General features: G+C 46.9%; 1 protein-coding gene across 8 annotated transcripts in view; it reads right to left on the reverse strand.

The window, feature by feature from the left end:
• PACS2 (phosphofurin acidic cluster sorting protein 2) overlaps positions 1–17,023 on the reverse strand; it is a 78,417-nt gene that overhangs the window by 8,758 nt on the left and 52,636 nt on the right. For 7 of the 8 annotated variants that reach the window (XM_017815777.1, XM_017815774.1, XM_017815773.1 and 4 more), the window contains exons 17-21: positions 16,628–16,738; positions 14,483–14,591; positions 7,383–7,425; positions 4,047–4,089; positions 2,715–2,850 (exon numbers count right to left, since the gene is read on the reverse strand). In XM_017815777.1, coding sequence (XP_017671266.1) covers positions 2,715–2,850; positions 4,047–4,089; positions 7,383–7,425; positions 14,483–14,591; positions 16,628–16,738 — 442 coding nt within the window. The remainder of the gene's footprint in view (positions 1–2,714; positions 2,851–4,046; positions 4,090–7,382; positions 7,426–14,482; positions 14,592–16,627; positions 16,739–17,023) is intronic. The other variant, XM_017815776.1, reaches the window with a different exon arrangement.

Below are 17,023 nucleotides of genomic sequence, written 5' to 3' on the forward strand. Positions count from 1 at the left end.
GAGAGATGCAACCTGCATCACACAGCACAGGGGCATCAGCTTGGCAGCACAAAACTGCACTGAGCCAAGACAAGCTGACCTGTTGCACAGCCATAGGGATGAGCAGTGGGAAAGCTTCCTTTCACAATGTGGAATTCAGTGACCCAGCCATTAAAGGCAACCTTTGAGGCATCCCAGATTACTTTGTCTTTTGAGTGGGGAAAAGAGGTTGCAAGCACTTGTTGCTGCCTCCTGAGCACTGATGAGTGACTCTGTCCAGGTGCAGCATTGCCAAAATCAACCCTGAACTGGGGTGAGCAAAGACCTGGTGGGTCCCTGAACTCAGTTCCTCCAGTACTCAGTTCCCAGTCTCCCTGACTTGCTTCCATCTCCTATGTTCTTGAGCTCTTCCTGCCACCAGCTGCTTCTTTTCTGGCTCAGAATCAAACAGCATCTCTGCTCTCCCCAGGTCCCTGTTATGGAGTTGGCATGCGATAACTGCCTCCCCCCAAGCCCTGCCACTTGCTGGGGAATTCCACTGATGGAAAAATGCTCTGCCAGTCCTGTGATGCTTGCTAAGCAATGGCAGATTTCAGGACATGATCTGCTGTTGAAAACTCCCGCGCCTTGTGTGGTAACAGTTGTGCATCACCAAAACACACTGCCAGCCTTTCTTGAGCCAGAAAGGGGAAGATGAGCAACCTGGGAAATTCCAGCCCTTGCCTGCCCCTGCCTCTTGCCAGCTAACCCCAAGGGAGCAGACCTGTGGCTGACAGCCTATACTTCTTCCTATACAATGACAATCAGTGTTGAATAATATGCAAGTACTAGACAAAAAGCTAAATTTATCTACCAGTCCATGTCCCCTGTTTGAGAGATGGCAATTGTTAAGGAAGATAAATCTGATCTTGAATGAAATATGCATCCCTCTGCACCACCTGTCTAATAAGAAACTCTCAAGGTTAAACAAGGACATCCCATCATTAGAGTCCTCTCAGCACTTCCTTTTGTTTGCCATTTATTCAGCTGAGAGACTGCAAAGCTGAGTTCATCTTTAATCACCAAAACCGGGTTTTGGATTCTCAGGGCAATATTCAGAAGTGAAATTCTTTAAGGATGACGCTTTGGAGATGCTGTTTTGAGTTTAAAGACTCCTTTGCATCACATTTCTCAACTCAGTTGTAAAGACAAAGCATCCTAGTGTTCACTATGCCCAGGCAGGATTTTATGTTCCATTCCCTGTTAAACATATGGCTTAATCTTTCAGTCTGGGTCACCCTCCACCCCCTGTGTTGTCACTTACAGGTCAGGGGAGATGGAACAATGTTGAACCTAAACCTCCTCATTTCTTGATGATTTTACCCTACAGTATGGAACCAAAAAGTACTAGACTCCTAGAGCCTGGGTGTCAACTTCAGATACATCACATCCATGGCTCACAACTTGAACATCTTACACTCCTGTGTGTATTGGTTCCCAAAGCACTTCCACCTTTGGAAAGTCCATACAAAGCTCACACAGGAGAAGTCAGGTCTGCTCCCCAGAGCCTGCACAGCCCCCAGTTGCTGCTGGGACCAGCCTGGGGCACACAGGGCTCTCCTGCCACCAAAGCACAGGGAGCCAACAGGAGGCACGCAGGGAACTGGACCTCCTGGCACATGTGAACAGCCACTAACACCTTCCAGTGCTGGGCACCTGCTAAACTAGGCCTTCCACATTTACATTTCCTCTTGTTAAAAGGGAACTCTTAAGGCAGCTGAAGAAATCAGAGGTTAAAGGTCCCTGCAGGGCAGTCTGGGGTGGGCACAGAAGGTCCCCATTCTGTCTCCAACAGGGACAGTAGGAGATGCTACTTAGGGAGAGAGTCCAAGTGCTTCCAGTTTCCCCTTCTCACAAGAGTGCTGCTATGTTGCCTTAAAGGTTCAGAGGAGTTAACAAATCAAGGGGAACTTCACCAAGTGCTTCTGAGTACAAGAACTCCACACAAAGTGTTAGACAGCTATGCCAATGTTTTGTGCAGCAACAAAATGAAGAGTCCTGGCCAGAGCAAGTCTTTACTGGCAGTCTTCTAGAGATTTCCTCCCTTCACCCCTAAAAATTTCAGCTAAGCCAGAACTTAATATTATCTATAGGTGAAGCCTCCTTGCAGTTCTGATATACTTTCAGGCACACACATGAACGGCAACTATGTCACCTTACAACTTCCAGCTCTCCCCTCACAGAGAAAGGGGTCAGCTCCTTCAAGAGTCCCTCTGACCTTACACTCACCTGGTCATTGAAAACATAAGAATCACGAGGGATTAGCCTAGCACCCACGTGTATCAGGGTCAGTAATTTCTTTGACTACGTATCTCCTCAAGAGAATCCAGTCTCAAAGGGAAAATACCAGCAGATGGAAATAACAAACCTACCCAAATGGCTGCCACAATGACTCAGCTCTGGTTTCTGCCAGACTATCAGAAACAAGGCTGCCCCCTGTAATTCCAGTGTGTCTGACCTTGGGACATGCAGCCTTCCCATTGAGTGCAAGATCCCCCCTGCCCTCCCCAGCTCCTTGTCGGTCAGCAAAGACATCGTGACTCCAGAGGCAAAAGAGGTGAAGGGGAAAGGTGACAGCTTTGAGTGTTTGCTAAGGATGAAGAAAGAGTTATGGGTTTCCCTTTAGAGGAGCTCTCTATTATGCATATGCCAGATAAGCAGCCAAGGGGGCTGTGAGGAGACAAAACATGGTTTACCTTGAGGACGAGAAGCTGCCTGTAACAGATGGTGAGGAAGGGGGTGTGGGGGAGGCTTCTTTCACAGCAGGAGATACAGAAGGTGGGGTAGAAGAAAGGACACTGGAGCTTGAGGGAGCTGCATCATCAGAGTCACCTTAAAAAAAGGAAGTCGAACTGTTTGTCTGGGTTTGTCTCACAGCCCAGCACATACACACCAGGATAGCTCAGTCTCCTTGCCCACGCTGCTGCTGCACAGGTTTTGCTCACATTCAATCCAGAGATCAGCCAACCCACCAGTTTTGATGGCCTCCACACTTCAACCACCAGGTTTCTATGTTTGGGTACAAGGCAGGCACAGACATTCACACTCCTCTGGGCTCCTCATGTGGCATCTGTTCTCCTAGGGTTTGCTCCCAGCTGATTTTAAGCCTCCTGCACAGTCAGAGCCCAGCTCACTGATCTCTCTGATGGGGAATCTCCCCCTGCAACCACTGCAGGGCAGCAGCACTCTTAGAATCCAGTACCTCTGGGCTGATCACAGGGACCTCCCCATTCCATCTGCTTCCACCCTCCACAACCAAGGCATCATTCCCTTCATGTCAGCCCTTCAGAATGGAGGGATCACTGTGGCCACAAGGAGTGACCCACAGAAGGGCTGCCTCCATGCACAAACCTATGTGTAACACAGGCCACAAGAATCTGGGTTTAATAGTGAAGCAATACAAGAAACAATCCCAACAGATGACGAAAACAATAATCCTGACTAGTAGTGTGTACGAAGGAGTTAAAAATAAGTTCACGTTGACAAAATAGCACTACCTCATATCCATATGTGTAAGCAGGCAGTATGGTGTAAATCACCTTGCACTCCCCATTAAAAAATAAAAGGGTCCAAGTTTTGCCCATCCTAAAGTTCCTAGTGTAAGGCACATGTCTGAGACTGATTTTATTAGGCAATTGAGCCCAGTGTAGGGAGACAGGCATGAACTTCTGATGGCCTGCTTCCACATTTTGGAGTAGGAACCAGAGCGGTGAATCCACCCCACTGAGAACACGTGAGAAAAATGGGTGCTTGCACAAATGTGAGTGGAGCTTCCCTGGATGAGAGTGTGGGAATTTCATCTGGCCTGAAGCTCCTTGTAAAGTAACAAGAAAAATGGCCTCTCTCAACTGAGAGGGCTCTCATTCTGCAGACAAGCCACAGAGTCAAAGCAGTGGAACTGGGAGCCAATAAAATCCAATTCCACCTCACAACACTCCAAGACATCAGCAATGGACAAGTTTGTTCAGCCTGTGAAGTCAGACTCCTACCACCTGTAGGACACAGAAGGCACACAGGATACTCGTTACCTGATGTTGCAGAAGATTGTTCCACTATTCCAACCTTCACCACCTAAAGGGGGCAAAACAGAAGAGCTCTATGAAACAGGAGTCCCTTGAACTTCAGGAACCCACAACCCCAAACCTAAGCTCATCCCTGCAGTCCCCTTAGCACTGTCCCTGTAGTCAGAGTAGTTGAAGTAAGTGGAAAAAGTGGAGTCTTCTAAGAGCTGGGCAGGTTCCAGCAGCATCCAGCCAAGCAGTATGAGCTCACAGCCCATCCCTGACCTATACAAGGGACAGCAGAGACCCTATGGAGCTGTTACAGACCTGACAGCTCTAAACAGTTCACCATCACAGTGCCTGTGACACCTGTGGGAGTGGGTCAGGGAGGAGAAAGGGACATAAATATCCCTTCAGCACTGCTAATTACATACACATTGCTTCCACCACCAAAGTGCAGCCACTTTCAGGGTGCAGCACAGCTGGGGTTTGTCAGGAAACCAAAGAAGCAGCAACATACAGTTTCTGCTCAGAGTTTTCTATGCTCTAAGCAAGGGTAGTGTCAGGCAAAGAAGATAAAGCTCCTAGCAAAGCCTCTGGATGCAGACATGGACAAACTACCACACGGACTGGTCAGAACGATCCAAATCACACAGTAATAAGGGTACAAATGTGTGTGGCCAACCAACCACCAGCTAGTACATTAAGATTAATGATAAATGCCACTGGTGATAATTTGTGGAACAGAACATGCTACAAACAAGCTCCCAAGAACACAATACGCCTAGAAAGATAAAATGCCTCTTGGTGATACAAAAGCAAGGACCTTCTGTAGCAATAATCTGCTATGGTGCACAGGGATTCCTCCTCTTAACACAGCAGAGACCCTTTTTTAAGGTCTTTAAGAAACTTGTATCCAGGGTTAATGTCTACCCTGTGTAAATGTTGACAAATGGGAAAGAGCTGCAAAGGGAGTTCAAGTCAATAAAATCTGCTTTAGAATGAGAAATGATGCCATGCAATCTGTTTAGTTTGAAAATAGAAGGTCCTTAAGTTCAGACATGACCATGTTTGGACCACATCTCTAGGGAACATGTTTCTGTGCTATGGGACCAAAAAAAAAAAAGAGGACTTTATTATAAGCAGAAAGCTTTGCAGAGTTTTGAGGGTGGGGAGAGGTATGCTGATCTTGGAGAGCTCTCAGGCTTTCTGGTGGATTCTTTGTTAGATTCAGTCTTGGAAAAGCCATTATGAACTCAGCAGTGTGTACTGAGGCTCCCTGAGGGGTCACTGGCTTGGGAGAAGGAGGCTGTAGCTCAGTTTGTCCAGTCTCCATCCAAAGGGCAACAAATCAGGCTCTGGAGTCCAGCAGTCATTTGTGCTGTATGTGTTAAACACCAAGAGGATGTTTCAGAGACTGTCACTGGCTGTGAGCAAGAGGAGGCAAGGCAGAAGATTTAGGAAAGACAAGCAACACAGGAAGCTGCCTACAGCCACCTTCATCTGCAAGCCAGACAGAAATCTCTTCTGGCCTTTTCCTCCTTGCTGGCTGACTGAAGATGCTCGAGTTCAGACACACGGGAGGAACACAAACACATTCCCTTCCCTCCATTCAGGGAGGCCCTTGAGACTGCTGCAGTTCCAACATGCTTCCATCCAGGAATGTGTCAGCAGCCAGCCTCCCTTCCTTTCAGGAAGAGGCACATCCTGTTAACTCTCCTGGCAACTGGACCACGCAGCCTCACCACCTGACCCTGGCTCCTCGTGAGGCTCCACTCCCACCACTTCAGAGCCCAGCTGAGTAGCAAGGCACTGCCCTGCTCACTTCTGGGTTCCAAGCAGGCTGCAGCTGAGGGAAAGAGCCTCGGTGTTCATGTCCAGCCTCTGACTTTGTGAGACACCTGCAATTGGCCTTTCAGAGTCTCTTTACATGTGTTTCATGGGGAATTACTGTGTCAGGAACACCTCAGAAGCAAGAGCAAGCAGCATTGATTTGACCCTCGTCACCAGCTGACATAGGAAGTCAGTCTGTGCTTTCAAGGTAAGTTTTTTGGGGGGTTGGCAGTGTTATATAAACAACAAAGCCGTTCACTCTTCCACCACTTTCAGACAATCACAGCCAGACTGGAAAAGCAGTGTTAATGTCAGGACAATGATCACTTTAGAGCAATTTGATAAACACTTCGAGCCCCATTTGCTTGCAGATAACACAGAGCTAAATCAGTCCTAAAGAAAAGCTTTACAGAGCCATGCAGCTATAAGAGGAGTCTAGGAGCTTCCACGCCCTTCTGGGCTTTTCATGTTATTAGGAAAGGTAAAACAGCTGTTTTATAAAAAGAGTGCTTCACTAGAAATTGCAGTTCATGGGAGGGACAAGATCAAGCAAAGCTCATCAGCAGGGAACAAATTGGGAAGATGTATCTTCTCGGGAATAATGCAAGGAGAGATTCTCACTCTGAGGAGACACATGAGTGAAAGCAGGGTCAGCCTGAGGGCAAGAGAGGCTAAGCTCTTTAAATGCCTTGGGATTTCGGATTAGCTCTGACGACAGGGACACAAACGGGAGTGCACACAAGTCAGCTAAACACAGAGCAGGCAGAGCAAGGCAGCCAGCATGCAAGAAAGAGAAGCTACAAGACAGCAGCAAAAACTGTGAAAAGGACATCCAACGACTGAAGAGCAGCCAGGGGATTCCTTTTTAGTTGCAGGTCAATGACTTTGTACCTAAAACTTAATGAACTGAAGAGCTTGATCAAATAAGGGGAGGGAAGCTAGAAAAGGCAAAGGACACAGTGCATGAAATACATGGACAGAAGAACAAACATGGCCCTGCCTAGATACTCTGCACTTGGCCACCTCTGCCAGGAACACTTAAAGATAAGGACAGGAAGGAAAACTAGGGACTACTATCCCAAATACATGTTCACATAATAAAATGCATTAAATAGCTCTGCCCCAGACTCAAGCTTAACAGAGGTATAAATGATCTCCCTGGTGGGATGTACTACCCACATCCAGGAGTGGATGGGATATTAAGAGGACTGAAGTTTGTTCATGACAAGCACACGGAGGACTGACAGTAGAATAGCAAATTTGGCCAAATCAACCAGAGCAATCAGACTTCCAGGGACACGTCACTTTCACGTGTGAGAAGTAAAATACACCCTGTAGTTTGTTGAGGGATCTTAGAAGGATATGCTTACATATCAGGCAGTTGCATCCAACCATCAGATTCTCATGCTGATATTCTGCCTTAGAGCACCCAATGGCTTCTGCTCTACTCCAGAAACCACGTAAGTTCGGGTTAACACTTATGGACTTATTCTAGCTGACTTGAGACAGTGTAACTACGACAACACTCACCCCGACAAAGGGAATGAACTTCTGCGAAGATTCTTCGTCAGGGCTAAAGGCAAAGAGAAAAGACTTGTTAGCAGCTTTGCTTCCACCCCGGTCACGATACTCACTTTATACGTTGCATTCCAGCATGCAGCAGGGACGGACAGTATGCAAGCGCCAGTCCAACGCTCCTCTCAAGGCCCCCTGCCAGCACGCCAAGAGTCTGCACGGGTGGGGAGGAGCACGCAGCCTACGGTATGTCCCTCGGGGAACAGTCTCTTCCTCCCTCCCTCACGCTTGACAGAGAAACATGCTTTGATGGCATGGCAGTCATCACAGACACACGACCTCCTACTGCAAGGAAATGGATCTTGTGCCACAACAACACGGAGAACTGTGCGTTACTTACTAGTCCCTGAAGCGCTCTGCACGCACGGCCTTCCCACGTCCCACCTTTGGAGCCATGTGCCATACCTTGCACATCCCGGCACCGCTAAAGCAGTTAGCCTGCCACGGGGTTACAAGCCGTGACACGTGGTTATTTGTAAAGCACTGGCAAGGATGTGCTCACACACCCTCACCCACACACACGCGCGTCCCAGGCCACCGGGAGCTGGCAGTCCCTTCCACAGGCACAATGGAGAGGTCGGGCACCAGAGCACACCGGGCAGGTCAGGACACCAACTCGAGAACTGCAAACAGCTAAACCAAACCGAACAAAAGGCACACCATGTCCCAGAGACAACTGAAGACAATGCACACACTTGGAAAGCCCCTCCTGCTCTGGCCCTGCCCAGGATTCAGAAGCCAGAGGGTAGAGAAGGGCCAGCAACAAAGGTCACGGTCAAACCTAGAAGGAATTAGGGAAAGACTCAACAAACACAAGAGGAACAAGATCTAAGTGAGGAAGGCAGGCTGAAAGGGCCTGCAGAGCCACTGCTCCCTTCAAGGGCGACAGAGATTAAGATAGACCCACAGGGTAAGGAAAGGACCACAGGAGCACATCCACATGTTCCGAGGAACTACAGCTCAGCAGCAGAAGTGATTGCACGGGCAAGACACTCATTTCTCAGTGACCAAGCACAGGAGACAGGTAGGAAGTAGACAAACACTGAGACTTCTCATGTTTCTCTTTCTGTGCATCCCTCTGCTCCCAGAAAAACCATCCAGAATTGAGCTTGTGGCAGCATGACTACTGCAGGAATACAGGTGTTTTTGTGCTGTTTCCAGCACAGATCAGAAATGCACCAAATGCACCAAGGTTGTCAACCACTGTGTGATTAGCACAGGCTGGACACTTTCCTCTAAGCCTCATGGAAAGAATGGCATAGAACTGCAGTGAATGTGACTCAGGCAGAGCTCCCTCCTGGTCCAAAGCAGAGTGTAATTTTGCAAACAGCCTCTCACTTAGGCTCAGCTCTTCTTATCCATTCCTAGGGCAAACAATAGGGCTTTACTCCCTTCCTACCTCACAGACCCAGGCACTACACCCCTTCATTCTTCCCCCAAAGCACGGGACAAAGTGACCAAATCCCTGATTCTGTGTTGGAAGGCAGAAAGGTCACATCTTTGCAAACACAGCTTCAGGCCCCCACCAAACACATCTCCTACAAACGTGATATTTCCACGTGATATTTTCATTTGCAAAGGGAAACGAGAAAACCACTGAGCTGCTGGGAGCAGCACAGAACAGAGGCTCAGCTTTTTTCTCATTCCTTGAGCTCCATGGGCTGAGAAGCAGGCAGAAAGCAAGTCCTGCTGACCAAGTGAGGGAAGCACAATCGTTGCCCAGTCATCTCTCAGCTACTAATGGCTTTACTCTGAGCTCTCAAAAAACAAACCATGCCCAATTCCAGCAGAAAACTCATTCTTGTTCCCCCTGGGAGCTCTGACTCCCACTGCGGAGAGCTCAGTGGAAATTCTGAAATAAATCATTGCTTCAGTCACCATTTATCACAGCTCACAATGATGCACAGGCTGTTCCTGAAGCAATCCAGCTGGATTTCAGCTCAGCTAGCCTAGTCCTGTCACATGTCCTCTTGGGAACTCTGGTCTTGCACGTGTACTTCTGAAAATGCAGCTTTTCAAAACAGTTGCTCTTCATGTGGATGAAAGGAAAGATGAGATGATCGTGCTTGTTCTCCACTTCCTCTTTCATGCTCTTTCACATTTCTTGTTCTTCAGGATCCCAAGATCCCAAAATACTAATCCAGAATCCTTTTGCCTTCGTAACAGCCTCTTCAACTCCTCCTACCACAGCCCTGTAATGAAAAATATCCCCTGTCCCTGGAAAGGCAGCTCCCCCTTATTACCTTGGCTGCACAGATTCCCAGGCTCCAGAGGTTTAACCCCAGGCTTTACTTTTACCCACAGGGCTTCTGAAGGCCCTGGTGCCTCAACTGTAATTTAAAGCCAGACCTGACCCTGGGTTGTGATTTCCAACAGTGTTATTGATATTTCACATCTCTAATTCTGGGGAAGAAAAACCCTCATACAACAAAACCCACAAACCAACAAATTCTAGAGGACAACAGAAAACCAGAGAGGCTAGAAAGAAAATCTTTATCTGGATTTCGGAGCTGTCTAATTACTATTCTTGCTTGGGCAAAATTCATGCAACTGTAATCAGTGCCTCAAAGGTAACCTGTCCAGAAATGGACTTGCAGGCTCCCTCCCTACCCCAAGAAATTCATTCAGATTAAGACATGATATCTGGATTTATGTTTTAGGACTCTTAGAAAGGAGAAGCAGCTGTATCACCAGGAGTCAGCCACCTGACAAGCAGAAGGAATAATACCTTTCAGTGTACAAGCTAAGCTGCAAAGCACTTGGATATTACAGTGAGAGACTGAATTACCACTTAGAACAGTTATGCCACTTATTAGCCTTTAAAATTTAAGCAACCCAAAACAGATTCAAATGAAGCCAAACATCTGTGATTTCCTAGCAGGAGGGTCTCAGACACTACCTTTATTCCAGGCAAGTCCTGAAGCAGGGCAATAGGAAAGAGGGGACTTTTATCACCTCTGAGCCACTTCAGACCAGGCACTACCAAAAACTGTCCAAGGTTTATTTTTGGTATGAAGCATTATCACCAGGCAGCTGCAGCTGTCTGCTCACCAACACTGTCCCAGTTCCACCATGTCTCCAGTGGTCAAGCCAAAAAAGGGACAAAGCAACTCCAGGTCCCCAGGACACATCAGATGAGTCACCTCTCAGCCTTCCCCAAAACCTCCCATACAACACTCTTCACATTCCTACAGTGACCTGGACATACTCAACAAGACACCCAGCCTTTCTTGAACCTTGATTCTCCTCTGCTGCACTGCTTGGCCAGGTCAGGGGCACAGTGAACTCCTGTTACGTTTCCACCAGCTGCCCAAGGAGGTTCCTGAAGCAACCAGACAGATGACAGGGGCTCTGCTGAGCCAGAGGAGAGACCGGGGCCATCTTCACCAGCTGCGTTCATGTTCAGTGACTGCTGCAGGGTGTGTTCAAGAAGCAGAACTCAGAGCAATGACCTGGACTCTGCAGAGCCTCCAAGACACACAGCAGGCAGAAAGCAGTGTTACCCCTGCTTCCTATTGCCCAGGAACCCTCCAACCCAAGGCAACTGTGCTCCAGGGAGCAAAAGCTGGGAAGTGCTCTACAGGACAGAGTGAAGAGCTTTTGGTAAACCAGGCAGGAAATGACCCAGCCTTTGTCCTGACAAGTGAACAATGCTTCCATTTCCAGTAGCCAAGCTGCTTCCCAGATTCATGCAAGGGCTATCCAGAAGCCACATGGCATGAGCTGTGCTGGGCACTGAATTACAGTGGGTGACACCAGCCCAGGTTGACAGCTGATCAGCAATCCAGCACTGGGAATGAGTGTCTGGTGAGCCTCAGATCTCAAATACCACAGTGTCTCTTTCAGGAAAACAATGCAGAGAGTTTATCGACATCAGTGAGACACCTCTCCTAGTGAGAAGCCCACCTCACCACCACGGTCTCAGCACCCCAGATGTTGCCTGGGCTGCAGTGTTCCTTGACAATTCCGTAACCAGTACCCAGAGCTCACAGACAAAGTCAGTCACCCAGTGTAACGCAGAGGAGCTGCAATGGCAATTCATTTCCTTCTTGAACCCCTTCCTCATTGCCAGCCCCCCTGATTTCAGGTAAGGCCAGCAAATGCTCCAGAAGAACAGGACAAAGCTTTGGCACCATTGCAGTCCATCACAGGCAGCACATGCGCCAACTTTTTGCCATGACAAACAGAACACGGGGACGGGAAGGAGAGTGTAGGTAGGTCAAAATAGGGATAGCTGGCAGTAAAGTTATAAAGCAGCTCATCACATACAGCTACGTCCTAAAGACTGGCTTGGCTTTCCTTGGACCACTAGGACTTGTTTAACAGAGCAAATGCTAGGATTCTGGGAGATTTCTGTTGCAATGAATTTGTAGGTAGTGCTGCTGTTTCTGCATAGACCACTGCATTGAAAGCTGGACTTGGAGAAGCCATTCACCTCTGTCCTCAAGGGAGAGGGAGCTGCAGTAACTTTGTGAGCTGAGGACAAAATAAACAATGTCCAATTATCATATGATTCAAAGGATGGGACCCTGCGGAGCAAGGGGGTCTTGGAGGCAGCTCAGAGAGCACAACTCCACTGCTAGCGTACATCTGTCTTCTCTTTCTTAAGTCCCATTCATTTGGGATAGCCTGCCAGTAAGAGACTAGTCCTCAATTGTTTTGATTACAGGGAGGAGATTTGCTGGTCTGCACTCAGACACTGCACAGCTGAACTCCACCCTGAGCCACTGAGTGCCACCTGCAGCACTCCAGTTCCAACAGACGGGAACTGAAAAGCCTTTTCTCAGTTCTGATTCTTTTGGGGCTACACAATATCCTCTGATAGCCAGGAAAAAGGCAAGAAAAAACCCTACCTTCTCCATATTTTACTGCTCAAAGCTACTCTCTCAATAACTCCTTCGTTCCCATTCAGTCTACGTGCTGGGAACCCAAATGTGTGGTCCAAAGGCACGGCAGTCACTTTCAGTTATGCATTCTGCCAGCGGATCCCATAGTTTCAAAGCAGCGAGCAGAATTTAACCTAAAGCACAAACTGTGCATCCCAGATCCGCAGGAACTGTTAAACAAGGCACAAAAGACCAGTTCACTGGGAAAAGAGATAGGAGATGGGAGAGGGAACCTAAAAGGAACTGATACCTTAAGGTAAAATCAAAATGAAAGCTCTTTTTCCTTTTCAGGAAGCAACCAAAGAAAGAGATAAATGCGTTATTATACTTACAACAAAGCGATGCATTCATTTAGATAGTGCTAATGGAGACACAATTTCTGTGCTGTTTTTCACAATACCCTCCCTAAGCTGCTGCCAGTGAGAGAGACAGGCATATCTAAAGGAAGGCACACCGGGAGACAACTGCCCACGCTCCATGGGAGAGCCTGTTACTCTAACTCGCTCTGGTTTGCTCATGGGGTACTGACCTGAACGCAGAAGTTACTTTAAAGCGGACACACAGAGACACTGAGAGACTGCCAGCTGTGCCAGTCTGACTACCAGTCTCAGCAATCTCTCTTCCCAGTAGCCTTCTGCAGGGTTTGAGCCTGACTTAAACCTATCGACAGCTTCAGGCATGGCACCAGAGCCCAAAGGATGTAAAATCCAAATGGATCAGACCAGCCTGCTAAAGCCATCATGCACACTGCTGGGAGGACTAAGGGCATGTGTTGCTCAAGTACATTTCAGATGTTTTTCAACAAAGTACTGAGTTTATCTTTACGAGCACATTGGAAACTCAAAATGATTAAATATATGTTAATGACAAAAATGAATCTGCAACAGAATGGAGGAGGCAGTGGAAACCAGTGCAGAACCCAGCAACCCAAGAGTGCAGAGAAAGAACAAGGCTGCCCTGAGAAGGGATTCACGCTGCACTAGGGGTGTCTGATCTCCCTGCTGGTAACTAGGGTAAGTCTTCACACCAAAAACAAAATGGAAAATTGAAGACGAGCTTCAAGTACCCTGTGGCTCTTCAAATTTAATTCTTATTATCACGTTAATTTTACAGAAGTTCACAAATACATGAAGAGACTGGACTAGTCAGTTCAGAAACATTTTCCCTAGGAAAATATGTAGAATGGGCAGAATTTTACTGAATCATTTCTGCAAAGTAATGTAAGAACAGACACGGGAATGGAAAAGCAATATACAATGAGAATTTCCAAAAAGAGGGAAAAAAGTTACTCTATCCACACTTTTAATCCCTCGCAATTCTTACGCAAAGGAGACACCAATGAGGGATGTTAATGGACCAAAAATGAAAAATCAAATAGAAGGGATTAACAGTTAACACCATCCATGCCTCATAGGAAATTTCTAGTCCCTAACTGAGAAAAATCACATGAGCTGAGTGTTTGTCCTACTCTAGGAAATTATTAGGATGTGAGTTGGAATCTATTATTCTGTCTGTCCCTTCATAACAATGCTTCTCTACCCTTCAGTGACAGTTACTCTTCTTCCTGGACCCTGGCCACATGAGGTTCTACATACTCCTGCTCTTGCTTCCAGGCCCAAATCATCCTTCCTGCAAGCTGCTTATCCCTTAAGAGAAGCTGAGATAAAACCTGGTGAATGTCAGCCCTCCCCAGAAGGAGTCCTGGTAGCCTGCAACTGCCAATCAACAAGGATTTTGTCTCTCCTGCGAGAAGCTCTGCTATTTACACTCCAAAAAGAAAGGGTTTCAGTTCCATCAACGCTGACGTAAAAGGTTAGATCTCATGGGAGATACTTTGAGGGGGAATGCTGAGGTCCAGTCTTACCCACTAAGGTCTCTGTGGTAAGAGATCTCTGGAACCTAAGCAGATATACTCTGTCTGTCCCCCATCCTCCTTAGTCCCCATTTTCCCAAACCTCTCGTATCTTCAAGAAAATCCCTGCACTTGAAGTAACCCCACTGTTGTAGATTCACTAAGTGGGACACATCACTGGGTGCAGGCTACCGTAAGGCTCCCAAGGGTTTTGCCATTTGGAGTGATTTTAAGACTGCTAGCACATGAGATGAGAAAAGCACTCTGTTTTCAACCAGCTGCTCACCCTGGGAGCCAGTATGACAGCAGTGGCATACCTTTTCTGTTTGTATGTCAGCATGGCTTCAGCAATGGGCAACTGGTGTGCACAGTTTGCCCCTGCTATGTACTGGGTTATCCGGGAGACGACATCGGGCGCCTCTGGAACTGCAAGAGAACAAAGAAAAGCATTTAAGTGACTTTTCCAACCACCAGCACCACTGTCCTCCCACCTGCTGATGGTGCTCTGCCATCTGCATTTGAACTGCATCTCCCCCAGGAAGCTCTGCTTACTCCAGAGCACAGTAAAGCTGTCCAACCAAAAGCAAACATCCTACGAGAGCATTAAGGTGAAAACACTGGGAAGGAACACTAAGTACATAAGCACAGACATCTGCACACAGCGTTACTGACTGAAGTGTCATGGGTATTTTATAGTGGTTAAAAGCTTTTTTTGAAAACATGTACCTGCCCAGAGTCAGATTAAGGCTTTTTCCACACCTTTACTGCAGATATCTGCTGAAGAAAGTGCCTGGCCACCTCTCCCAGGTGAGCTGCTCTGCTCACACCAGCATTCAGTGACCTGAATTCCTAATGACCTCATGGCCTTGCTGAGTTCACTGAGAAGACTGAGAGACATGCAAGGATAGGAAAAGCACAAAGATCACATCTATGGCAGCAATGCTCCAGATAGGTGAGACTGGGCTTGATTCAAGTTGACAGGAAGACATTTCCTAAACACCTTCAATATTTCTTTGGTTTCCAGCGAAGAGCCTCAATGTGAGATCACAGGAATGCAAGTGACCTTCACCAGGCACTTCCATACCTCATAAACAGGCATTTTAACCCAACTCTTTGTATTTGAACAGTGAACTAATTAAGAGCTACAATTCTCTGCCAGATCTTCTTATGCCATCACAGGGTTTCTGTGCAGTTCCCACTGCACAGATGAAAACACAGAATGTACAAGATCTGCACTGAACAATAATGCAAAAATAAATAAGGGTTGCAGCATAAAACCACCATATGACATCTCACTAAGGAACACCTGTGGCTCTCGGGCTGGATTTGTACTGTATTATGAAGCATTCCTAACCTAGACACAAAAATCAAGTCTGTATTTACATTTTTGTCTGCAAAATTTACATTTTGTAAATTTGTCTGCATTTTCAAGTGCAGTAAGGAATTAAAAGAAACCAGTTCCATACACCTGTTCTTCTACAATCTTAGGATTAAGGAAATGTGTAGACTCTCTTTCTAGTCCAGTCTCCTGCTCAAGCAGGACTAACTTCACCTTCAGAACAGGGTGCCCAGGGCCTTGTCCAGCCACCTTCCCATCTGCTGAAAAAAGCAGATTTACCTGCAAAGAGGTCTCTCTTCCTCTCATGGCTAAAGGACTTCCAGGAGCATCCTGGGAGTCTCAGGCACTGCAATTCCAACAGGGAGAACCACACTGCAACCTCCTCACAACTCACAGTGCTCCACAAACTCCAAAGCTTTTTCCTTCTAGTGAAATTTCCCCCCTATGGGCTATGCTGCCATTACAGCATCAAATCTGAAGCTTTCATGTAGCCCTAAATGCCAGATGCAAATCCCCCTCTCTTCTGTTTCTTTCCATTCTTGAAATCGATGAAAAAACCATAAGCATTAATATTTTAAGCAAATGAATACTTTAACACAGAGTAAGGCTTTAACCTGGCCTAGAACAGTCTCAGATCAGAACAGGAATTTGTTGATTTGACCTAGGGCAGCTCCCACTTGCTACCACACCGGTGAAGAACAAAATTCTTTAACAAGAAAGGTCCTGCCAGCAGACTTCAGAACATTCTCACACACAACTAAGAGAAGTTAATCCTCCTGGACTTTCCAGTTTTCCAAATCTTTAGGCTGTACAGTTTCTGAAGGAAAGCAATGTACTGAACTTGGCAGAGAGACGTCTGCATCAAAGAACAAAGCTGAGAGCCAGGTAAGAACAGCATGACTCAGAGGCAGCTAGTTAGTGCCTCTGGGAGCCAACAACTCTTTGCAAACCGCCACGTGAAGGGCTTACAAAGGTCAGATCTGAAATGGGAATGTGGTGGAGTGAGGAGAAAAGAGGAACAGAAACATTTGTTTGCTTCCTCTTGTATTTACTTGACCTTTGCTAAAATTACTCATTCAAACTTTTCATCCCACACAGGCCAGACACAGACACATGGTCTTACCAGTGGTCTGTGCTTCAAGTTTGTTGAATAGATCTCTCCAGGCTAGATCTTGGAAGAAGTTGTTGTATCTATAATCTACAGACCCCAGATACTTGGCCACTGGATGAGAGCCTAAGGAAGAAAGGAAAACAGGACAGTTGTTCTTCCCAGCACTTCACACAAGCATGATTTTTATTTGTAAGGAATTAAACTCCAAAATCAAAATTACACTAGACATCCCAGAAATAAACTTCTTCAATTATAACCAAGTAATTTAGTGCAGCTTATCTCTACAAGAGCATACAAAGAGACTTCCCAGCAGAGACTGCTTCAACACACTGATATCTTTCAGTTGACATTTCCCCCCTCACCCCAACAAATTAAATTTTAGAAGGCCAAAGAAAACAGGACTGGGAA

Source organism: Lepidothrix coronata, unplaced genomic scaffold, assembly GCF_001604755.1.
Source record: "Lepidothrix coronata isolate B3197 unplaced genomic scaffold, Lepidothrix_coronata-1.0 Scaffold52, whole genome shotgun sequence".
NCBI lineage: Eukaryota > Metazoa > Chordata > Aves > Passeriformes > Pipridae > Lepidothrix > Lepidothrix coronata.